This window comes from Pogona vitticeps, chromosome 6, assembly GCF_051106095.1.
Source record: "Pogona vitticeps strain Pit_001003342236 chromosome 6, PviZW2.1, whole genome shotgun sequence".
NCBI lineage: Eukaryota > Metazoa > Chordata > Lepidosauria > Squamata > Agamidae > Pogona > Pogona vitticeps.
Genome location: NC_135788.1, coordinates 107,873,616 through 107,898,527, shown reverse-complemented (window position 1 = coordinate 107,898,527; position 24,912 = coordinate 107,873,616). Strand labels below are relative to the sequence as shown.

At 43.0% G+C, this 24,912-nt stretch overlaps 1 protein-coding gene and 2 long non-coding RNA genes across 10 annotated transcripts in view; 1 reads left to right on the top strand and 2 right to left on the bottom strand.

The window, feature by feature from the left end:
- Positions 1–375: 375 nt before the first annotated feature.
- BCAT2 (branched chain amino acid transaminase 2) lies at positions 376–23,468 on the bottom strand. Of its 4 annotated transcripts, none has more exons than XM_078377015.1 (11): positions 23,331–23,468; positions 12,032–12,106; positions 11,627–11,827; positions 7,281–7,391; positions 6,874–6,993; positions 5,809–5,972; positions 3,900–4,042; positions 3,197–3,294; positions 2,197–2,337; positions 2,009–2,083; positions 376–1,278 (listed from the first exon to the last, which is right to left on the bottom strand). In XM_078377015.1, the coding sequence occupies exons 1-11, from the start codon at positions 23,355–23,357 to the stop codon at positions 1,240–1,242; spliced, it is 1,194 nt and encodes a 397-aa protein (XP_078233141.1). In that variant the 5' UTR covers positions 23,358–23,468; the 3' UTR covers positions 376–1,239. The 4 variants fall into 4 exon arrangements, with proteins under 4 accessions (XP_078233141.1, XP_020648546.3, XP_078233142.1 ...); XM_020792887.3 differs by having other exon boundaries at positions 3,209–3,294; XM_078377016.1 differs by having other exon boundaries at positions 11,911–12,106; positions 23,331–23,411.
- LOC144583388 (uncharacterized) lies at positions 7,962–10,380 on the bottom strand. Its single transcript, XR_013537140.1, has 2 exons — positions 9,353–10,380; positions 7,962–9,272 (listed from the first exon to the last, which is right to left on the bottom strand). It is a non-coding gene; the product is annotated as an uncharacterized LOC144583388 (long non-coding RNA).
- LOC110078583 (uncharacterized) overlaps positions 12,304–24,912 on the top strand; it is a 301,586-nt gene continuing 288,977 nt past the window's right edge. Inside the window, exons 1-4 of one of the 5 annotated variants that reach the window (XR_013537138.1) lie at positions 12,304–13,507; positions 13,640–13,780; positions 17,178–17,286; positions 21,087–24,912. This is a non-coding gene — a long non-coding RNA (uncharacterized LOC110078583). Of the gene's footprint in view, positions 13,781–17,177; positions 17,287–21,086 lie in introns of all 5 variants that reach the window. The other 4 variants (XR_002300464.3, XR_012080243.2, XR_013537139.1 and 1 more) reach the window with 4 other exon arrangements.

Sequence of the window (24,912 nt, the reverse complement as noted above, 5' to 3'; positions counted from 1 at the left end):
TCCTCCTCCTGTACCCCACAAGCTTCCCCCTCTTCCCGCTCCAACTGCCCCTCTTTTCCCTCCTCCTTTCCTTTTACCCCTTCTCTTTTTCCCACCAAAATAATGTCCTCTAAGTGGCTCCTTCCCCTCTTTTCCCTCCTGCCCCTGCTCTTCCATAGTCCCTTTAAGTCTTCTTTCAGGGTAGATATTTGTCTCTTGGTGTCTTTGATCGAGGAGGCGCACAGTACACTCTGAGGACTGCCTTTTGGGGAGCTCCCAAACGTCCAAGAACACTTGGATTACCCAAAGTTAGGAACCACTTTATATTAATATCTAGAGAGTATCACTAGAGCCTACATAGCATACAAACAAACAAACAATGAGATGACAACAGGCTTTTCCAAGAGACGGTTTTAATTTTAAATAATTGTCCATGTAAAATGCTATCTCTGGTTCCAAAAGTCACTGGACTGAAAGCTGATTCCCAAATCTCTAATGCAGATGAAGTATTATCAATTAAATGATATATGGCACAGATCTGATATATATGAAGCAAGAAGAGAGGCATTTTAAACAGTCATGTAGGACAGTGGTTCTTAACCTTTGTTACTCGGATGCTTTCGAACTGCAACTCCCAGAAACCTCAGTCAGGACAGCTGGTGGTGAAGGCTTCTGGGAGTTGCAGTCCAAAACTCCTGAGTAACCCAAGGTTAAGAACCAGTGATGTAGGATTTCTAGACATAGGAAGCAAAAGCCGAGACTTCAGCATCGTTAGGATGTCCCGAACTAAAGTGTAGTAGCACTGCATTTACAAATCTATAAATGAATTTTTACCTGAATCCAAGCAACTATTTTTAAAAGTGTGTATGACATTTTAATTATTTTTGAAGACACACCAGGCTTTCCCCTTCTCTCTTGTTCTTACTCCTTATTGCACTTGGAAAGCAGGAAGCAGCTGAATTTTGGAGCTGAGAAAGTTTCAGAGGTTCTTTGTTTCCGCACAGAGGCCGGCTTGGAGTCCACCCAGATTCGCCTTGAATTTGGGAGTGCTTTTTGCATTCACTGATTGTAACAGGCTGCTCATGGTTCTTAAAAAAAACAGCAGCCACCCACAGTCCAATTTCTGACAGAGTGGAAGGCGGAAACACCAAGGGCCCACAGCCAGGTCATAAATCCAACTATGGCAAAAGAGTAGCTGGGGGGAGTGGGCGAATGGGGATGAAGCAGCGGAAGTGTCTGGTGGGGGCTGCTGGGCCGGCGTCAAACGGGCAGGACCCAGTCACTGGCGACCCGGCCGTACTGCAGAGGGGCAAAAGAAAAGTACATTTGGTCAGGTTGCAAGAGACGTACTGAACCTTTGGACCTCCAGGGATGTTTTGGCCTACAACTCCCATCAGCCCCTCCCGATTATACCCATGATTTAAGCACTTGGGGAACTGTAGTCTAACATTCAACACCCCCTGCACTAAATAATGAGACACAGTAAAAGCTGAACAGACCTACTCCTGTCCTGCAAACAAACCAACATAATAAATCTGGAAAGTAACTTTCCCAAGTTCTCTTCCCTCACTTGCTGGCAATAGAATCCCACTGAGTGAATGGGCACCAGAGATCACAAGCAGATCCTCCTGCCTCCTTTGATGCCTTCCAGTATTTTTCAACAAAGTTAGTTCATAGACATAACAGCTGGAAGGCATTAAAAAGCCATACATCCATGAATCTACAACAAGTAAGGCACTGGCTTCCTCCTCAGAAAGACGATCTTCTCACCTGATTATCAGTCCTAGAGCTGGTATCCCCCACTGTTCCCCAGGGAATTGGGGAAGGGGGGCGCTGATCCCTTTATCTTTCAGCTTTCGAAGGAAAATGGAAAACTATTTGCACAATTAGAGCAACTTCATGGGGCTACTCTGCCCCCTTGTGGCCCAACGTGGGAATGCAGGCAGGACAACCAGCTTTGCCTATCCTCCATCCCCAGTACACAGTTGTCTTCAAACTGAAGCTCACTTCCTTTCCCTGCTGGCCTTACCTGAATATCTGTCAGCTCTTTCAGAAACCGTTTTGCAATCACAGGTCCATTTTCCATTGTAGGGATATGGTAATTCTGAGCCAAGAGAGAAATAAATCCATCATGAACGGGGGAGGCGGGGTGTGGGGAGAGAGACATGCTTTGAGGGGTCCAACCCACCATCACCATCTCTGTGTTGAGATTCTCACCTTGCCCTGATAGAGGATTCTGTTCACAGGGCAAACAACACAGGCCGTGCCAGAACCAAACACTTCCTTGACTCTGTTCTCTTCCAGCCCTTTGATCAGCTCGGCCATTGTCACAATGCGCTCCGAAACTCTGAATTCCCCCTGAGTGGAAAGAGTTTCAACCATATGTTTAAATCCTAATCTTGGTTCTTGTTGGTCAATAATAAAACAACGGCTGAAATCCTGTTGAGTAGTTACACAAAAGGTGTAGCTTTTAGAGGCAAACGGCCATAAATTAAGAAATCTTCATAGACCTTTCTCTGTTACACAACAAGTCAGGCAACCCCATATGCAACAGGGAAGGATTGATGGAAATTAGCTAACTTATAACAACTTGCTTCCAAAAGTTACGCCATTTATGTAATGGTGCAACAGGATTTCAGCCAAAGATAGGAACATTAATATTGGAAGGGCCAAACTTTAGGGATCAAGTACATGCTTAAGGGCCCAAAAAGGGGATTCAACTAGGGAGCAACATATTCAACTAGGGCTGAGAAATATCATTGCCCGAAAACCTGTTGGACTATGTTATTCAATGGAAACAGATAATTCAGTGTTCTGAATATGTCTCAGGATGTTTCTAAACCAACTAACTGAATTTAGGTCTATATTCAGAACCTTCAAGAATCTTATGCTGCATTTAGGGCTAAGACCATAGTGCAATAGTAGAGAAGCATTTTCAAACAGGGCTAAGAAAGACTACACTCAAACCTTAGGGAATCATAGCTACTGATCAAACCAGACAATACTGAGCTAGAGAAATCAACGTTCTGACTGTATAAGGCAGCTTCTTCTGTTTCTAAGTCTATTAATTGAACTCACCCAATCCCCTCTCTAATTTAATAAAGAGGAGGGGGAGAAAAAATAACATTAGGAAAGCACCAAGATTTTCATTTAAAAAAGCTCAAGCTTAGAAAGAAAACTTAGATCCATTTCAATGCCATCCCAAGCTTCCGTTCACCTTCACGCTCACCCATTTACGTGACAACTCGAGGAGGCTCTGACGGATCACACCAGGCAAGATTATGCCGTTCAAAGGTGGGGTAACAAGCTCCAGATCTGGAAACAGAAGTAGGTGTTAAACATACATAGGTTTGAGCTATGACACAAAATCCTCTTGAGGGATCAAAAAAGCACAGAACGCTGTACTCAGAACATCCCTCTGTTCTCTCAAAACATCTTCCTCCATTTTTAAGATGAATGATCTATAATTTATCATTATAATCTTCAAACTGCAGAGCTGGAAGGGACCCTATGGATTATCAAGTCCAGCCCCTGTCAAGGAGGGACTTGCCTCTTTTACCATATTACTTACAGTCTGCAGTTTTTAGGATTTGTATTACAGGCAAAAAATGTTTTAAAATTTATTGAACAATTAACCAAGAGTAATTTTAGTGGAACACAATTACTTGTAAGCAATGAACTAATTACTTGATGAGACCAGGGCTCAGGAATCTGTTGCAGATTCCAGATGTTTTGGACTACAACTCCCATTTCTGCCATTTGCTATGACGGCTGGGGCTTCTGGGGCCAAAGTCCAAAACATCTGGAGGGCTAAAGGTTCTCCACCTCTGGACTAAACATCACTGTAGCAACTCCAACCAATATATCACCCGCATACACACACACACACCCCAAAATCACACCGAAATTGAGTTCCTCACCACCCTGGTGGTCTTTCCAAAATATGAAGATGTTCATGGTCCCAACTTCAGTGATCTGGTGGTCTTCCCCGTAAAGCCACAGCACCTGCTGGCAACCCTCCTTGGCAGCAGCATTCTGCACATAAATGGTGGGGCCATAGTTGCTAAAGGTGACACAAGAGCAGGACAGGACTGGGATCAGATATGAAAGCATCTGTAAGCAGTAAGGGGAAGCAGAGTCAAGTCTCTGCTAGAAAGCATGGAGGGAAAGAGAGGAAGCAGCATGAAACTATTACCCCTGGGCAGAGGTACAGCATCCACTTTGCCTTTGATCCCTAGCATCTGCTGTCAACCTCCCAATCTATACCAGGATAAAACCTTTAGGGGGCCAACAAGAAGTGCACAGACAAGGGGTCCATCCAGCTGAATTGGGTCCCATATAGGAAGCAGGCAAGTCATACGTGAAAGGAATAAAATAAATAATGAAATTTTAAAGAGTGCAAGTTTTAGAGATCCTGTATCTCTTCTTTAGGCAAGATATTACAAAAATAAGCAGGGCAGAACAAAGGACGGGAGAGTAGAGGTCCAGTCTGAAGGCCATCTCAAGCCATCATGTGTGTTATATGGCTTCCTCTGCCCACATGCTTTACCATTCCACTCCCACGTTTTTTTCTCTCTCCCCTCCCTTTGATAACATCTTACTAAGGAAGAGATCAGTGATCCCAAAAGCTTGTGCCCTTTTTTGTGCCTTTCTGGTTGGCTTAACACTATTGATTTGTTTTATAGCCAGCATGGCTACACCAGCCTTTGGTTCATCCCCAGCATATCAAACACCCTTCTTCTTAAGCTTTCTTTTGAGAACTACTACCAGCCAATAAGGTTAGGAAGTGCTGGGCTAGAATGCCAAGGAAAAAAGGGAGCTACACAGAATACTGCAATGTGTTGTATATGGAAACGCCTTTAAAATCATTTGGAAAGTGTACTTATGTCAAAATACAGCTGGTCATATTCTGGCTGTATCTTCTAAATTAAATGGCTTCACGATTATGCATTTTCCTCCCCAAAGAAGCTCATCCAGAAGCACAGTTATCATTTTTCTATCAAAGGCAAAGACCTTTTTATGGCCACAATTTATTTACCAAAATGATGTCTGTATTTTGCTCTGAGCATCAGTTTAAAATCTGAATGTTGCTGTGTTTTAATTTTTAAAATGTGTTAATTTATATCCTATCTTGTGTCATGTTTCTTCTCCTTCCCCCTTCTATAACCAGCAGGCAAAGACCTTTCTGTTCAGGCAAGCTTTCCCTTAATAAATGGTGGTCTGAGAGGGTTTTTTTAATGAATGGTAGTGCTCTGTTGTTTTAAATTTGTTTTAGTAAAGATTTTATTGATGGTTTTTATATGTTTTAAAATTTTAAAAAAATATTTCTATACCTGCTGTTTCTAGCTTCTACGTATTGTCTTTTTAATGATGTAAGCTACCTTGGGTTCTTTTAAGGAAAAAGGCAAGATAAAAATATTTTAAATACAGTGGTACCTTGGTTTACGAATTTAATGCATTCTCCAGGATGTTTCATATTGCGAAAAATTTGTACACCGAAATGCAGTTTTCCATAGGAACGCATATATGGGGGTGATGCTATAACCCTCCCAGGTACAATGCTTGCTTCGTATTGCAAAAAAAATTCATAAACCGAGGCATTATTTTCAATGGATTTCCACAACGTGGAATGGTCTTTCCACAACGTGAGTGCCTTGCCTTTCAGCTGCTTCGGACTTCAGGTTCCATCAGCTGTGGCCTGCCTGACCAGTCAGTGTGGATGATGGGAACCAGAGTCTGAAACACGTAGAAGGCATGCACAAGAAGGCAACCCTGCAGTGAAGGAAGTGTACAAAGCCAAGGTTCAAATGCACTGGTGCCTTTACTCACCCTCCCAGCTTGGAATCGCCGACTCCACCTATCCAAGCACGGATAAAGCAGGGATCAGCAAGAAGGGAAACGGGGCTGAAGCTGCCTGTGGCAAAATAGGGGCCTACAGGACACAGGATCACGTACAGCAAGGCATGGTTGGATATGGCGACCCCCAAGGAAGGCTGCAGGAGGAGAAGCACAAGATGAAGTGTCTGGAATATGGCTTGGACTACAGCTCCCAGAATTCCTCAGTATGGCTTGTGGGGAGAAGTGACTTTTTCTAAACTCTGGAGTGACAAGACATCAGCAGTCAAGCAAAGCGAGGACTCAGCAAACGGTACTTTGAAGAAGAGACTAACATTTCATTCAGGGCTACAAGCTGAAGAATCCCTACTAGAGGCGGGTACCTACTGTGATTCAGTGGATTGGGCCCACAGGTGTTGTGTAGGCGCCCTGTATTCTGTGCCCTGCCTCTTCCCGTGGATGCCCCACCAAAAGCAGGATTGTGGACTTCCCTGCCCTGCCTCCTTCCTTTAGGGGGCACCTGTGGAAAAAAAAACAGGGTGTGGAATGCAGAGTGCGTGTGCAACACCTGTGCACATGAACTGGGCCAAACCATGGTAAGTGTCCATCTCTAATTTCTAGCCGAAAGCATTCTGGGAGCTGTAGATCAAAGAAGGAATATTTCAAATTTTGGACAGAACAAGGAAGGAAAGTGCAGGAAACACAAGTCTGAACCAATAATCCCTCTAATTTTCCAGAGCGCTGGTTGAGGCCTCCGCCCTGTTTGTGCCACGTTCCGGCCACAACCGGAAGCAAATGGGTGGCAACATCGGCTCAGCTGCGAGCACCTGATACAGTGCTGTGCAGCTGCACAGCTTAGAGGGAATGCTGAGCCTGAGCCATTACTAAATTCTGGGCCTTTGGCTTCCTCTTAATAAAACATTGTGTTATTCATGATTTTGAAGTTGTACAGAGTGACAAGGGGGGGGGGAAGAGTCAAAAGAACAGGCAGTTTCATAGGGGAACAGACCATCTAACTGCATCCTAAAAAAGCCAGCATCTGGAAAGGTAGTGACTCACTTCAGTGCCAATGAAGGTTGGCCGGATGTAGAGGCTGGCACTGTCGGAGTGGGGGACCCAGTCTTGCTCCACGTGGATGAATTGCCGGATGCATTCAAGTAGCTCGGCTTGGCTGAAGGACTGTAGAGAGAGTGAGAGAGAGAGAGAAAGAAAGGGGGAAAAGCAGCTACAGGGATGATGTCTCCTTTCATTCCCAGGCAGGTATGAGTGTCGGATGTGGATTCAGGAGATGTGCTTTCACATACTGGCCGAGCTATAAAACTCATCTGACAACTTGTCCTTGGGGGCCATATCTGAGCAGGATTCAAGCTTCATTGTGAGGAGATTACACATTAACTGCTTGTGAGGAGAAAGGGTCCCAAAAGGTTGCCCCAGACAAAGAAATACCAAGAGCGCCATGTACTTACAGGCAGGCAAGAACGGAGAGCGGAACGTAACATGCGCTCCATGTTTAACATGGGACGAAAAAGCCGGATGCGCTTATCTGGTCCCCGGAAAGCCTTCATCCCCTCAAAGAGCTAGATGGGGTAGGAGGAGGAGAGGAAAAAGAGTCACATGGAAGAAATAAGCTCTTGATATTTGATGCAGTTTTAGGACAGTGGTTCCCAACTTTGGGTCCCCAAGATGTTCTTGGACTCCCAACTGCCAGAAATCCTGCCCAGCACATGTAATGGTGAAGGCTTCTGGGAGTTTAGTCCAAGAACTTCTGGGGACCCAAGGTTGGGAACCATTGTTTAAGGAGTTATTAGAAATCTGTGGCCTCTAGAAGACAGTGGCCCAGACACTCCCTCACCTTGTTCAACAGCTTCAGACATCCCCTAGTATCCCCCTCTCCACCTCCACATAACCTGCCACTACCACCTACTTCTCCAGCCCAGTGCCTTCCAGATATGCTGCCACCATTGGCTGTGCTGGTGAGGATGATAAGGCTGGTAGTCGAACACAAGAGAGGGGACCAAGGCTGGCCCATTGATTTGCAGTGAGCAATTCAGGCTCTCCTTTTTTATGCACAAGTGCATAATTTAAACGGGACATGTGAGGTGAGAGATGCTATTCCTACTTAGGTGGAATACAAGATATTTTCATTCATGGAAGATAACATCCAGAACAAGGGGACACTGTAGGAAGAATGAAAAATAATCTGACATCTCGAACCAACATAATTCATTCTTCTTTTCTAGCAGCCATTCTAACCACTAGTCTTTTAGTTGTGTTGTTCTTTTTCAATTTCTCCCTTTCTCCTTGTCAAGATTGCAAGTGTTATACGAATAATTGCATTAAGGGTATTGAAATCATTGGTTTATATTATGAAAAACATGGCAATGTGTTAGGTGGTGTTTGCAGATCCAGTGACATGCTTTACTTCCATTTACTTTACGTCCATGGGGTCACGAAGAGTCGGACATGACTTAATGACTAAACAACAACAACCTTTCATCCGGGCTTAACCGTGGACTTTCTCAGCCATTCAGGTTCATAGTTTGTAGAGATGTATTCTGTATCAATGGACAGGATTGCTTCCTGTTTTGTCTATAACTCTGGAAACTACATTAAGGCGTTGCCTGGGTAGTGTAGATTTAAAGTGGTGAGGTCTGGCAGGGCAGTTGTTGTGGTACTTTCGAGAGGTTGCTGTTGTTTTTTAATGGAGATAAATGGATTTGTTAGGGGCAGCCAGATGTAAGCTGGATTTCAATAACAGACTTCCCACACAATGGGAAAAAGTAGCATTTGTGGGGATCCTTTTCTGGGTGCCCCCTTTCTGATGGAGCCGTGGGTGTAGTTGTTGGAAATGAATCAGAAAAGTTTCATTTCTGAAACATTTGCTCACTCTGCATGATTAATATCTGTATTTCATCCCTAGCATTCATTAGATTGTATCCGGTTAATCTCCTTCCTTAGTAACCGTAATTAGAAAAAAAGTTTTTGTTTATCTTGTTCGGAAATGAGTAACAGACCTCTTTACATATTTTTCCGAGTATGAAGGGTTCCAAAGATTATTGTGTCTGAAATATTTACCCATTTAATGTGTTAATATGCCAGGATCCATTGACTTGTTCAGCTTAACAGTTCTCTTTCTGGGTTGATTTCTCTTGTATTTATTTCCATATTCATAGTGTTAATTACTTGCTCAAAATTTAAAGAGATAGTGGTTTGTAAATGTTAATAAGTATCACATAACTATCTTCTAGGTAAAACAACATATCTTATGGTTAGGCACTAACCAGGTAAGGGATCAAAACTCAAATTAGATTTATTTATTTTTTTACTACCTTCCCTTCTCATACAGCCCAAGATACCAACCAGGGAGGAGATCAAACCTAAATTTCATTTAATTTTTCCATTTTTACCACCTTCCCTCCTTATGCAGGTAAAGACACCAACCAGGTAAGAGATCAAACCTAGTTTTGGTTTCTTTTTTCATTTTCACAACCTTGCCTCCTTATACAGCCCAATACACCAACCAGGTAAGAGATCAAACCTAATTTTGTTTTTTTCATTTTTACCACCTTCCCTCCTTATCCAGGTGAAGACACTGACCAGGTAAGGAATCAAAATCAATTTGTGTTTATTTTTTTCCATTTTAACTGCCTTCCCTCCTTATTCAGGTACAAACACTGAGAAGGTAAGAGATGAATACTAATTTTGGTTTATTTTTTTGCATTTTTACCACCTTCCCTCCTTGTACAGGAAAAGACACTGACCAGGTAAGAGATCAAACCTAATTTTGGTTGATTTTTTTTCCATTTTTACCACCTTCCCTCCTTATGCAGATGAAGACATTGACCAGGTAAGAAATCAAAACCAATTTGTGTGTATTTTTTTCTGCTTTAACTGCCTTCCCTCCTTATTCAGTTAAAGATACTGAGAAGGTAAGAGATCAAAACTAATTTTGGGTTTTGGTTTGTTCTTTTTCTTTTCTTTTCTTTTCTTTCTTTTTTTGCCTTTTTACCACCCTCCCTCCTTATACAGCCCAAGACACTGACCAGGTAAGAGATCAAAACTGGTTTTGGTTTATTTTTTCCAATTTTATTGCCTTCCCTCCTGTGCTGTGATTTTTTTTCTGTTTTGGTGTGGTTTTTTTCCCATCCCCATCGTGTTCGGGCTGGCTGTGTGTATGTGGAGGGTGCTTTTGTTTCCCCCCCCAGCCCCATGGCGTTCCGCCAGGACTGGCTGTGTGTGTGGGGGGGTTGAGTGTTTTTCCCCAGCCCCATAGCATTCCGCTGGGGCTAGCTGTGTTTGTTTGTTTTGATGTGTTTGTTTTTTGGCCCCAGCACATTCCTATGGGGCTTCCAGTGTTTATTTTTATCTTAGCTTAAAAATTGAATTTCCTTTTTTCCTCTTTCAGTCTGCATTTGGTCCTGCCATTAGACAGAAGGGGATGGGTTTCTGAAGTAATATACTGGGGAATGGAACCAAATAGTGGAGTATTGGCTGATAGAGCTCTTTGTGGTACATGGCGGGTCCTACATACAACTAAACTACATCAGCGCCTGAAGACAGAATTCTACTCACACTGAAGCAAAACTGCTCCCATTCAGTCCTTGGTGCTACACATGTTCTTTTCAACTACTGGGTGACAATAACAATATATTTTGAAATATGTTGTGTTCTGCCTACATGGAAGAAACAAATATAAAATAGGCTTTGTTCTGTTCTACTAAATACCAAAAATACTGAAAAATATAGATGAGCTTTAAATTTTTTCATTTACAAATACATTTCATTGATTTGATCTCATATGCTGCAAGCAGAATTTGTTGCAATTAAAGCTAAGGCCATTGAACTTTATTTTCACTTTGAGCATATATTTAATATCAATAGCATAATTATGAGTGGCAGGCTCTGTATTTAGAACTGCTTTTATTCATTTGATACAATGGTCAGCTATGTCCTCATTCAGCTATGAATCACACTCTTGATTCATATGATTAATATATTATGGCTCACATATCTCTTCATATTTACTAGGTATCTTATTTTAGAAATATTTCTGTGGGCAATGGAAACATTTGATCACAAATGCACATCAGAAAATAATCAACATCTCATCATGTAGCTTCTCTTTAATTGCAAATATTAAAGCTGGAAATTCAGAATTATTCCAAACTTCACAATTCTCACAAGTTTCTCAAACAAAATTGATTGGGCCAGATTTTGATTCATTTTAGGTCAGAACATAAGAAGCCCTAAGCCAGGATATGGGAAGCTTTAAAATTAGGTATTTTATTAGAGGATTTTGAGACTATTGTACACTATGATAGCAATATTATGATAGTAGCCAACATTGTATGCTAAAATATACACATGATTGGTTCAAATGCTTAAAAAATGTACAGATTTTGAAGGGACAATTAAGAAGACACCAAGATGCAAAAACAAATAATTATAAGCAACCCATGTAACACGATGTTTAACAAGCACAAACTGAATGTAGATATATCAAAAAACTAAAATGTTAATTGAAAAAAAAAACAACCGTGTGAAAGAAGTTAGGGAAAGAGAGGAGGTGACTGGCTCAAGGACAAAGAGTGAGTTTGATGACACAGTGAGGCATTGAAATTAATTCTCCCAAGTTCAGCACTATTCTGCCTCTCTTCGAACTTCTCCACTCTGCCATCCATCACTGCCTGATTCAATCAACCCTCCTATCACAACCCCCTTCTTTTAATCAATTCTCCACTCCCACAGATTCCCTTTAGCAGAACAAACAGTGTGGGGAGATGGTGATTCTTTCTATACAGGTAGCACTTACCTGTACTGAGTAGTGCAGGGCTGAAGTAGCTGGGTGCAAGGAAAGATTCTGAAAGGGTTTGATGTGTGGTTTCCCCCAACCTTTCTCCTTGCTCCATTCCACTGTGAGCATGTGGTCAGTGAAAGATTTGCCAAAGACCAAGTTCGCAGGGTCTGGTTTGGACTTCAGGTCCTTGGTCAATTCCACCTGGAGGTCCGAGGCCTGGAAAGGAATCCAAAGACCATTATGTTCTTGTGTCCACGAACCAAGCTTACAGCAGGACTGGAAACTTGCTTCCCACCCACCTTAATTTCAAATTAAAAGCTGACAGTCCCAACAGATGTGGATGACGTTCCAACCCGCATCTCCCTAACTTGAAGATGATGCCCTAATTCGGGAGTTCTTGATTAGTGAATTTTCCCCCACCTTGAATGTAGTGCTTAAAAATCTCTGATGACCAAGAAGTGACGCTAGAACATTGCATGACCTTCCTCTCAAAATCTGGAAGAAACACAAAAAGAAATCAAGAATTAGTATCAAAAGCAATTTTGCAGCTCTTGATGTACCGAGTCCTGCGTCTTAAAGATTTTTTTAAATTAATATACGCTCCCTGACACCCTCCAGATGTGTTTGATTTCATATCCTATCATCCTCAGCCTGGGTGGGATGGAAGTTGTAGAACCACATATTGGCAAGATGCCAAGCACTGAAAATAGGACTAGAGCTGGTGGTGGGAGCCAGCAGGGGGCAGTAGACAGAGTGATGGATTAGGACTCAGGAGACCTGTGGTCACAGAAACTCACTGTGGGGTTTCACTAGTAAAACTAATCCCTAAGTATCTCTTGAAAACCCAATTAGGGTGGCTAAAAGCTGGGTGCAACTTAACAATACATAACACACAGGTCTTGAGCAAAAATGAACATGTGGTCTCCCTGTACTCCCCCCATGTTAATTTAGAAAGTCCCTTTATACATTCTAATGTATGTGGGAGGTAAAAAACCCCAAAAGAATGGTTCCCCATTTCTGCCCCATGAGGATGGTACCTCAAGGGGTGAGGCTTTTCACATACAATCCTCCATGAAGGCTGAGATCCATCAGAAGACCTGCCAGAAGCCCAGGATCGGTGCCCCCCTTGCTTGGCATCACTACTGACAGAGTGTTCTTGCTGAAAGCCCCAGATTGCCCTTCCCTGGGAAGCTCATTGAAGCTTTGTCACATTCCTCATTTCAAGGGCAGAATCTGAAGCATCTTGAAATAGAAAGCAAGACTCTAAACAGCCCAAAGAGGGGGAAAACCCAAATAAATGAAAAGAATTACACAAAGGAAAAAAAAATGTAATTCTGAAGTTGAGAAGAGAACCTTCTCTTTTTTTAGTTTTTACACTAGCCTATATATATATAGATCATATATCCATGATCTAATCAACATATAGCAGCCTTGTCTCCTCATGGGCAGAGCTATGAAAAGTTACTTTTTTGAACTAGAGCTCCCCATGGAAATGTGCCTATCCCAGGAAGAATGCTTGAAGCAGAGATTCATTCAGAGATGCAACAACTACCCTCCCCAACGGCGGGTGATTCTGATATTTCTTTGCATGATGTTTCTTTTAAAACAATCAGACAAGCCAAACCCCAGAGACCTTGTTGACTGACCTTCGCTAATCACCCATTCCCCTTAAGCAAACAATGGCAGTTAATGTGTAATCGGCAAACACAAGAGGAGCCCAGAGAAAACCGCCTTCTAGGTGGGTGACATCCCATTATATGAGGAGGGGGACGTAAATCTTGTCTTGTTCTATGCTTGTTTCCTGCCTCTCCTGAGTTGGCAGCCAGCACCGCCGTTTTTCAAAAGAGCTGCCTTCAACCCCATGCCCAGCAAGATGTGGGGAGAAAGGAGCACAAAGCAAGTAATTGATGATTCAAGCGTGGGAACACCGTGATTTCCATTTCTGCTGAGGTGATCATTCTCCAATCAGAGGCGGGAAGACAGATCCCCCACTCCTTTTTTTAATCTTTTTTTTTCTAATCTTCCCAGGGTTGGACTTCAGCCTCTGCTGAATCACAGAGCACAAGGGCAGGAAAGAGAAGAAGCAAGACCCTGTGTGAGAAGTTCTGTTTTGCATGAAGCAAAGAAACAGTGAGTCTAACCGGTGAAGGAAAGGAAGACTTAAAAGAGGTAAGTTTGCATAAATTTGGGAAACAAGATAACTTGTATCACCACGCCATTCATCAGAATTTCTTAAAGTTACTTTTTTGGGGATTGTAACTCTCCAAACCTTTCAGTGAAAGTGGCTTATATGGCCACATGTTCTAGAAGTTACCTTTTCATATTCTGCCAAGAGTCCTATGATTCATAGGGAAATCAGGAAAGCAAAGGATATGGATTTTTTAATATAAGAAGATTAACTGTGGATCACACGCCATTCCATTGTGCTCACGGGGTACATCGAGGCTCGCACAAAGTTACCTTCCCAAATGTCCAGCTAAGTTAGGACTGGAAATCTGTCTTCCCCAGCGGTCAAAGTACAATAGCTAAACAGTAACCATTGCGGCTCAGACTGGATTCTGACTTCATTTCCAAACATTTAAGCCAGAGGTAGTCAATTGTGGCTTTTTAGATGTTGCTGGACTCCAGTTTCTATAGGCTTTTGCCAGCAAAGCTTGTAGTAAGGGATAGTGAGAGCTGCAGTCCAACAATATCTGGACAGCCCCATGTTGTTGTTGTTGTTGTTGTTTGTTGTTGTTTGTTGTTGTTGTTGTTGTTGTTGTTGTTGTTGTTGTTGTTGTGTGCCATTGAGTCTTATGGTCACCACCAACTTATGGTGAGCCCATGAACAAGGAATCTCCAAAATTTCCTGTCCTCAACTGCCCTGCTCAGATCTTGCAAACTCAAGCCAGTCGTTTAGGGAGTCAATCCATCTCATATTTGGGCTTCCTCTTTTCCTGCTGCTTTCAACCTTTCCCAGCATTATTGTCTTTTCCAAAGAATTCTGTCTTCTCATAATATGCCCAAAGTAGGACAGCCTCAGTTTCAACATTTTTGCTTAAGGGACTTCATGTTGGTGTCTTCAATTTAAGCACTCCATGAAAAAAGAAAGAAAGAAACTATGATGAAAAAAGCCCAGAGAATTAACATGCTTTTCAAATGTAAAAAGGGGCACCTTTAGCAATTAGAGTTAAGGGAACAGGTTCATTTCACAGGTGGGATGATAAGGCAAAAGCAGCCCAAAGAAAGAGTGACAGTCTTCATGTGCTCTGGAGTGTCTGTATGTGGTTGTCACTGTTATTGTTGCTTTATTAGAATATTGAAGCTCTTCATCCAGAGCATAAAATGGTGTCTCGGGGTAGAGCCAGATAGAGTGGTCTGTGGGGAAGAGCCACTGACATTCTGCACAAGAAGTGCTATACACTCAAATTATCTGTGCATGCCACTGCAAATTTGTATCTCAGTACATATCAGTGACTGGAAGTATGTATTATATGGGTTTGGCCACATCACTGCACAGTTCTGCTGGCCAGTTGTAGTGAAGCTCTAAAACTAGCCAGCAGAACTTTGCAAAGATATGGTCAAACTCATATTTTTCAATGGAGAACACTGAATCAGAAAGAAAAGTGATTAGAACCAAACTCACCTAAACAGGGCTTATTCCTCTTTTAACTTGAAATTCTATTTGCAGTGATTAACTCACAGGGTCTCAAGAAACTCTTGTTAGTCCACTGCAAGTTGCCTGTCAATCAAAAGATACACCCAGAGCTTGGAATATTTATTTTGGGACTACAGCTTCCAGACTTCCTGCCCACAAGAGCCACTGGGAGAGTCTGGTAGTGGTAGACCAAAAAAGTAACTTTTCCCACTGGTAGGCACAGCCTTTGTGTGCTCCCTTCCTGAAGTGTGGGCCACCTCCCTACTTCTGACCTCATTCCCATTGCAAGGGATAAAAACCTTCCTTTGTGCTTGCTCGCAGACTAAGGTCACAAGTCATCAATTGAGCTATTTAGACAAAATGGCCAACAACGACTGACAGAAATACTGTGTGGGTTGTCGAAAGGGGAGGAGCATGCTCAAGTGAGGTTCCCCAGTCCTGGTTCACTTCAGGCTAAAGGACCTTTGATCTCCCAGCTATTTTCAAGTACAACTCTCATAAACCTTGGCCATTGGCCATCATGGCTGGGGACAACTGGAATGGTTACACAGAAGACCCAGAGGGCCAAACGTTCCCAACTCTTGCACCAAATTGTGGTTTGGCATTCTGTCTGAAGGAACCAAGAACAACAACTAAGAATTCTTGGGTTAGCAAAGGAAGCTACCGTATTTTTCGCACCATAAGACGCACTTTTTTCCTACAAAACAGGGGGGTGGAAAGTCTGTGCGTCTTATGGAGCGAAGAAAAGAGATTATATTTTCCTGTTTTCTTCTCCTAAAAAATTGGTGTGTCTTATGGAAAGGTGCGTCTTATGGAGCAAAAAATACGGTATCTTACAGCAAGTTAGCCCACGTATATTCATCCACTATTAGCTGGCTGGATTGCTCAGTGGTTTAGATATCCAGAGGCTGGGAGTTTGAGTAGAGCCAGCCTATGTGGCCCTGGGCATGCTGCACAGTCCCAGGACACCCTGAGAAGAAGGGAATAGTAAACCACTTCTGAATAGTAAAACCACTCAGAATTCTGAGTATTCTCGGTCACTACAAATCAGAATCAACTTGACAGCACACGATTCTTATGATTATAAGAATTGTCTAGTCCAGTGGTCCCCAACCTTTTTTGGTCCGCGGATTGCCTGGGGAAGGCGGGGCACCCCCACGCTCATGCACATGCATGAACAAGCGCACTCTGTGTCTCGAACATGTGTGTGCCCGTGAGAGCGCCACACCGCCATTTGTGCATGCGCATGAGTGCATGCGCAAATGGCAGCACGGTGCTTGTCTGGGTGTGCACACACTCATGCGCATGTGCAAACGGCAGTGCAGCACTCGCATGGGTGTGCTGGAGCACGCACACAGGCACAAACAGGCTGTGCGGGGGTGAGTGCATGCAAAGGGTGGGGCGGGAGGTCTGTCCAGCTCAGGCCACGGACCAGCACCGGGCCACGAACCGGGGGTTGGGGACCTCTGGTCTAGTCCACAGGTGGGGAAGTCCTGGAAATCCCAAACCAGCCCTCTGCACTTCAGAACACAGCCAAAGAGCCCAAAAAACCCACAACAACCATCAGATCTCAGCTGTGAAAGCCTTCGAGAATACAGGGAATGTGTCTCTTCTTTTATACTCTGCAAAGCCAGTACAGTACCAGTTTGAAGGACAGGAAATGGTTTTCAGATTGAGGCCAAGTTCAATGGTAAATAATTTGGTTGGGGAGACAGTGGTGAAAGGATAGGACCCAAAATGTCAACATATTTTAGCTTAAAGTTCTCAGTACAGGTAAGTACTCAAGGGATACATTTGTGTCATTTAAAAAATGCAGAAAACCATTCCAGAAGCTGGAAATTAACAGCTGTCTTGCCGAAGAGGGAGTATGTTAACCTGGGAAAGTGCAGATTTCCCTTCAACAACATCCTAATGCTTTTTAAAATACAGACATGCCAGCAGGAGGACTTGAACTGGGGACCTTCTTCAAATGAAGCAGGTGTTCTAAACCCGAGCCATGGCTTCTCCCCTTTTGGGTTTCTACATGGAATCAGAACAGGTAGGACAACCTTGAACAAAAATACAGGAAACAAAGTCACCCATATTTAGTGCAGACTCTCTGAACCTGGCACTCCCTCGATTTGTTGGAAGACAGGAGTGAGCAATACTCTTATTAGACCACTGAAATAACAGAAGCTGGCTTTTGACTCCTACAGAAGTCTTCATCAGTTTGGGCATTACAAACCTGAGGGTCATACAGAATTCAGTTCAACTCACAGCTCTGTAATGCCTAGCCTGATGAAGACTTCTGTAGGAATCAGAAGTTAACTTATTTTTTGAGATATTTTAATGGTAGAATAAAGGGATCACTCACCTTCATCTTTGGATTGTGTGCAACAACCATACAGCTTTTATTCCTTTTTTCGATCACAATTTCCATCATCTCCAGTCAGCACAGCCATGAAGGTGATGGGAACTGAGATCCAACCACTATACAAAGCAGCCTTTTGGTTAGGGAAATATTGTTTTAGTGGAAGATTACCTTTAAGTTGGTTGAGTACACTCATAAGAGGTAAGATAGCCATTTACAGTAGCCAGAGGCCCAAGTTACAGAACATATTTTTCAAAAGACTTCTGGATTATAATTTTTGCAGCAAACTTTTAAAACAATGTAAAATGGACTGCACAGAGAGGGGAAATAAAAGGTCTTTTTCTTTGTAACCATAGGACCGGAAAGTTGAGTTCTGTAAAAAAAAAATGAAATCCAAGTTTCTTAGGACCTCATATTCTAATCCAAATGAGATACCAGTGCAAGTAAGATTCCATGTGTATGCTTGTAACAAATTTGTTTACATATGAAATATACACCACCCTTGAGAGAAGAGGTCACAGGAGTTGAAAGAGTGACAAAAATAGTTTTTCTTTTGTGGAACAGTCTTTTTGGGACAAGAGTCAAGACAGGCAGGCACAGACATCTCCCTACTTGCCCAAAGAGGGCAAGAAGAGGAAGTGAAATATTCTGGAAAGATTCTGTCTTTCCCTTCTAAGAAATGGGGATCCAGAAAGTTCAACAGCAGCACACACAGCACACAGAATTGAAGGACTAATTTTTACATTTACTGTCTGTCCCACCTGGCCTCCTTAAAAGCTCAAAGTGGCAAGCCCATTCTCCCTCCCCATTTTGACATTCACAGAAACATTTATTTGTTTGTTTGTTTGTTTGTTTGTTTGTTTGATTGATTGATTGACTGATTGATTGATTGAACTTATAGGCCGCCCATTTAGACATAGTCTACTCTGGGCGGCTCACAAACATGTAACCTTGTGCGGTACATCTGATGGAGCAATAGTGACTGGCCCAAAGTCAACCTGTGAATCTCACAGCTGAGTAGGGATTTGAACCCAGCTCTCCTCAGTCCTGGTCCAATGCTTTAACCACTTCACCCCAATGACAGGAGGGGACATGGAAGTAAACAAGCCATGCCATTTCACAATGGAGAGTGTGACATGAAACTACCTCAGTCACAAGCGCCCATAACTATTAAACTCTGTCATCTGTAAAATGGTCTCCCAGCCTCCCTGGTGCTCCTTCCATCCCCTCACAATAAAAACAAGAGACAAGGAAACCCTTCAGCTAGAGCGCCACAGGCTGAATCCCCAAAACCTGGGAAAGAGAAACTAAATACACAAAGAAGCACTGCAGAAACCTGCACATAGCAAGTGAGCAAACCAACTTTACAGATGACTTGAAATGCTCAGTCAACCTCTAATTAAAGCAAAACGGAAACAGATGAGGGATTAGTTACAGCCCCTAGAGGGAGTGTTTACTGCTTCTTGGAAAAGAGGCAACCCAGCATTAACCCCTTGTGGCAAAACCCACAGAGCCACATTAACAAGGGCAGGCTGCTCAGAGCTAAAGGAGCCTCCCAGGTAGCAATATTCCTAGCATAAAGCCATGTGTCTTGTTCCCTCTTGCTTCTCTTGACCCCGATCTATCAGCTTTGATCATCAGAAGGTTCTTTGCCAAAAAATTCTTCTTAACCTTTGTGAACCAAATGCAGTTTCCTACATACAATATTTGGTCAGAACAGTTTGATGCCATTTTAACAGCCACACCCCAATCCTCTGGAACCATGGGACGTACAGTTTGGTAAGCCACCTAGGATTCTGTGCTGTGGTTCAGGGGAAAACACCGGAGTTCTTTAGCACCTTATCTTTTGTCTATCTCTTCTTCTCATGAGTGTGTATGATTTAAAAAAAAACAGTGGCAGTATTGTTAGTTTGAACTCATCTTAGGCCACCCACTTGTAGGTCACAATGACACACAGCAGCTGTGGACAAACTGGAGGCTTCTGCAATCTCTTTGCATGGATGGGCATGAGAACCCTGCAGCCCATAAACCGAAATCAGGAGCAAAGCAGTAGCCATGGGTGGTGGAACTAGGGGCAAAACGGTGACTCAAGGAAAAGCTATTGCCTATCATCATTTACTAGGATGATCCACAGACACAAGCACAAAGTTGAGTTCCTAAACATCAAGGATTCAAAGAGCCCTGATTTTCTGGGGGTGGGGTGGTTGTTCTTGTTCAACAATTGGAAATCAGGACCCCTTACTGATCTATTTTAAGTCATCCAACAACCTGAGTGCTCACTGGAAGGAGAGATCCTGAAGCTGAGGCTCCAATACTTTGGCCATCTCATGAGAAGAGAAGACTCCCTGGAAAAGACCCTGATGTTAGTAAAGTGTGAAGTCAAGAGGAGAAGGGGACGACAGACGACCAGATGGTTGGAAAGTGTCATCGAAGCTACCAACATGAATTTGACCCAACTCCGGGAGGCAGTGGAAGACAGGAGGGCCTGGTGTGCTCTGGTCCATGGGGTCACGAAGAGTCAGACACGACTTAACAACTAAACAACAACAAACAACATACAGAAGCAAACTCCTCCAATGGCATCCTCCAGATGTTCTGGGTTTCCATTCCTACCAACCCCCGCCCACCATGGCCAATGATCAGAAATATTGGGAGGTATAACCCAAAACATCTGGAGGGCCATCGTGATCTCAGTGTTTGAGTTTGTGACTTCAAATTAGCGAATATGTCTCCCTAGTTCACTCAGATTCCATCATTCATTGTCTTAATTATGCAAGTTTGGGAAACTGCCTTAAAAGGGATGTTCTCTTACCAGAAGTTTAAGAACAGGAATGGATGAAGTGCAGCCTCCCAAATGTCATTGGGCTGAAGCTCCCACCAGGCCTAGCTGGCACAGCCAATGGTGAGGAAAGCTGCAAGGACCACATTTTGCCTCCCCCACCCAAAATAATAAATAAAATTATCATGGGAATTAAACATAGCCACTCAGCATGGATTAGAACAAAACCATTGGCACAAAAGGGGCCTCATCTCAGGATGCTTTGCCCACTTTCTCTGCACCAAAACTGGAACAGTCCCACTAATATATTAATCCCTTACATAAAATGCATTGAAGCTTCTCTGCATAATATTCGGGTTTTCTGGTTGTAAATCTGTTGCTATTGCTGCTGCTGTTATATTTATACCCTGCCTTTCCTCCAAGGTATCTTTTGTGGTTCTTCCCTATTCTACTTTATCCTCACAACTAACTTGTGAGGTAGATCAGGATTGGAGAATGTGACCAGCCCATGGTTGCCTAGCAAGTTTTATGGCTCAATGGTATTTGAACTCAGGTTTCCTAGGTCAAAACACCAGCCATAACATCACCTTAGCCCTGTAAATAAGCAAGATTCTTGGCCTTAACATGATAGCAAGACAATTAATCCCTTGGTTCTTGGCCCAGCAGAATTTTAAGGATCTCAAAGACATCACTCTTCTTCTCATTCCAGACAAACAAGACTGTTTGACTCTCTTCCAGAGGAACCCAGCGTGGGCCTCTGGACACAATCAGCTCCGTATATCAGGAAGTTTCAGCTCTGGCAAAATGCAAGCCAAAAAATCAAAGCTGTGGAAAGTGGAGGAGAAAAAAGAGATGTGGAAGAGAGAATGCAGTGTTCAAGGTAAAGAAAGCGGTGCCAACTTAAATAAAGAAAGGGGGGTGCTGCTACAGGATTGTGCTGTGAAGGGAGGGGTAGCTCCAAATTGGGATGGGAAGTCAAGTTTATGCACAAATAATGCAGGAGGAGATGACATCCCACAAGCCGGCACAGCAAAACATGTGGCTCTTTAGATATTTCAGACCACAGCTCCCATAATTCTTTCCCACTGGCCCTGCTTGATAAACCTGAGAGAACTGCAGTCCAGACTCATCTGGGAGCCTGCCCTGCCCTGTCACAAACTAACAGTAAAGATCTAATTTAAGTTAAGGTCCCTGGGAAGAATCTTAAGCAAATAGGGCTTAAACATTATTTGATCCCTAAACAAGATGCACAAAACAGTTGTATATCCTTGGAAGTTCCAGCAGGAAAAAGTGTTATAGATTGTAAAGGAAGACTTTCTTTGGTATTGCAAGAGTAATGATCTGTGGTTGGAGGGGAGGATCAAAAAGGTTTTGTTTCTATTGTCTATATTAATGTGATCTGGAGTTTTTCTAGGAGGAAAGAAACTGGTTTTAGAACTGACTGAAGTCTGTGCTATAGCCAGCTTTCCTCACTAGGTGGAGCTGTCAAATATTCAAAATAACAGCCCCCAACATTTCTCACAAGAAACATGACCTTCCCCAACCCTGCTGCCAAATCCACATGTGTATTTCAAGTGTCTGTTTGTATTAGAAACATGCAAATTGAACATGAATAGTTATTCTTAATTTCAGAAGCTTTCACCTGCATTCAATGAGCAGCTTTCTTATAGTGACCAATGGAACGGGGGGGGGGGGGGACTGTTTTTTATTCCAGCATGCCTGGGGCTTCCATTTATAGAGTCACAAGCAAGTCAGAGTAGCTGAAGGAGGACTTTTTTAAGATCACCGAGAGAATATGGGTGAGGGTGTTTGTGGAAAATCCACCTTGCACTAGGAGAAATGTTGACTAAGATGAAACAAGTGGGTCAGGCAGATGCCATTTCAAGCAGTACTACATAAGGTATATGTGTCACTACATTTTTAAAAGTTGTCAGAAATGTTCCTGTTCTAAAATGCAGTGTTACAGGACATACAGCCCTGCAAAACATGTTGGACTCCAACTCCCATTATCTTTCTCCACTGACTGTACTAGGTCTGATAAGGAGCTGGCAGTTCAATAGACATCTGGAGACCCATTTTTCAGCCTCAAAGTTTACCATAAAGAATGTCACATAAGAGATTTTAAAAGCTGTTTAATTTTTAGAAAAACATCTTAGATGGGGTACACCATTGTTCCAGGGACAAAGTGCAGCCACTCCTTCCTGCCTTTAGGATTCCTCTTATGGAATAAAGGAAGCCTTAAAGAAATGGTTTGGGTTGTCCACTCATTTTTTAAGGTGGTGTGGCAGCCATTGTGTTTGCGGTATCAATAACTTCTCACCCTCTATGAGGCTGAAAGGAATGTGATTTTGGGAGACAGCATTGGGGGGGTGGATTTTTGCCTGAAGGAAAAAGCGCAGACACGAGTGGCACATTTTTACTCCTGTCAGCTATCTGGGGACGTTTCTATTGGATGGAAAGAGGTAGGGGAAGGTGAGGATGTGACAGAATTGAGTGTTTTTCAGGGTAGCTCTATTTGAGGAAGAAAACTGGGAGTCTAGGGAGTCAAGTCGTGAGTGGTAAGGAAAGGAGTATCTGGCATAGTTTTCTAGGGTGGCAAGCAGATCTATAGGGAGGGGAATATTTGTGCCCCGAGCGATTTGGCAGGGGGAGTCAGCTCAATGCATAGGTTACCGAGAGGGGGAGAAGTGCTGTCCACACACTACCATCCAGTGTCTGGTAGGTTACCAGAAACAAATGGGTAGCTTTCTGATAACTGGGGAAAGGAGATACAAGACGGGCGAGGTTGCATTGAGGGTGGTGAGGAAACCATGTTTCCGCCCGGAGCTATTTCTTAATAGGACCATGCCCACCCCTCCACAAATGGAGCCCCCTCTCCTTTCAGTCGGAGGTCAGCAGAAGGAAGACCGCCTGTCTACCCATTCCTGTGCCTTCTTCCCACCCCCCCACTTACCCTTCGAACAGCCCGCGAGACTGCCATTGTCGCTGCCACGCTGGTGATGGTGCTTCTTTCTAATGCTACCGGCGGGGAGGGGGCCTGTGGGAGCCGGGGTAGAAAGGTTCCGCCCCCGACCCGCCCTTAGCCACTCCTCTGTTTACAGTCTTCAGACGGGTTTTCCTTGCAAAAAAGCTTGACTTAAGGCGGGGTTCCACTTCGGCTCGTTTTCGGTAGCAAACGTTGGAAGAGATCGCCTGAGTATGCAAAAAGTACTTTACTAGTTTCAGAATGGAATTAATTCAATACTCGGAAGATTCTGGGGTCATAATACAGGGTTGGTATAGGGATGCAGTGTTGCTGGCTGGAGTATTTTCTACCTAGAAACTGTAGAAAGAGTCACCATAACTCTTAATTGACTCGAGGGCACAAAATTATTATTATTACAGTGATGATTGTCATCTAAGATTATTATCATTATCGTTTAATTTTATTTCTTATAACAAAGTAAAAATAAAATAAGAAAACACCCCCTCTTTACATTCCAGGGATCATAAAAATTGCCATTTTGCATCATATCAAGTACAGGTACATACCCTAATCCAGTGCTTTGCTCTCCAAATGTCTCTTTGCCAGTCACAGAAACTCTCAAAGTAGAGCAAAACAAATAACTAATCTATTGCAGGAAAAAGAAGCACATGTGAGGGGTAGTAGACAAGATTGAAGATATTAATGTTTCTGGAACTTAAGGGGGGCAGGAAGTTCCTTGAGTGTGAAAAAACTGTTACTGAAGTGTTTACATTTATTGTTTACTCAGGTACGCACCCACTTTAGTCACTCTTGGCAACCCATCCCCTCTATAAAGTTGGGGGTGTCACAGCCAATCACACTCATCTTCCCCACACACCTCCTCTGACACAGCCAATGGTAAGGCTGGCAGTTTCATATACACCCTGCTGTACACACAGATGCATATGCAAAGCTAAGAACGGCACAGGCACATGGTCAATAATAGGGAGCACAAGAACATGTACAAATATCCTCCGCGTCATCAGGGTCTGTGTTATTGATTTAAATGTACAACCTGCACTAAAGGTAAAGGAGATGCAGAACAGTAATTGGGCAAACACACTTGTAAAGTGCTCAGTTAAAAATCACATGAAGAGGAACCAAACGCCTTGAGTAAACACAGCCATGAAAAGGGGTTTTGTTCAACTGAATCCATCTATGGATCAGAGTCTTTAAGAACATTTCAGTGGATTAAAATCATGACTCACTTGTTCAATGAACTCACAGGCTGGCCTTTAGCAAGGCATTACTGAGCCTCAGTTTGTCCCCTATCTGTTAAAAAATGGGTTTGATGGCATGTGGCCATAATTCTGCACAATCTTAAAGTGTGAGTGTGTTTATTTAAAGGTTATTAAGTTCATGTATGCTAAGGCTGTAAGCACTCAACGAAAAGTCATTATTTAAATATTATATGTAGTTGTTTTTCTTGTTGACATTAATGCCTTCTTCTCCTTTTCAGTTCCTTCGTCTCTTTTATTGTAAGAGTGAAAAAGAGAAAGCAATAAATACAAATGTTTAAAAATGCAGAAAA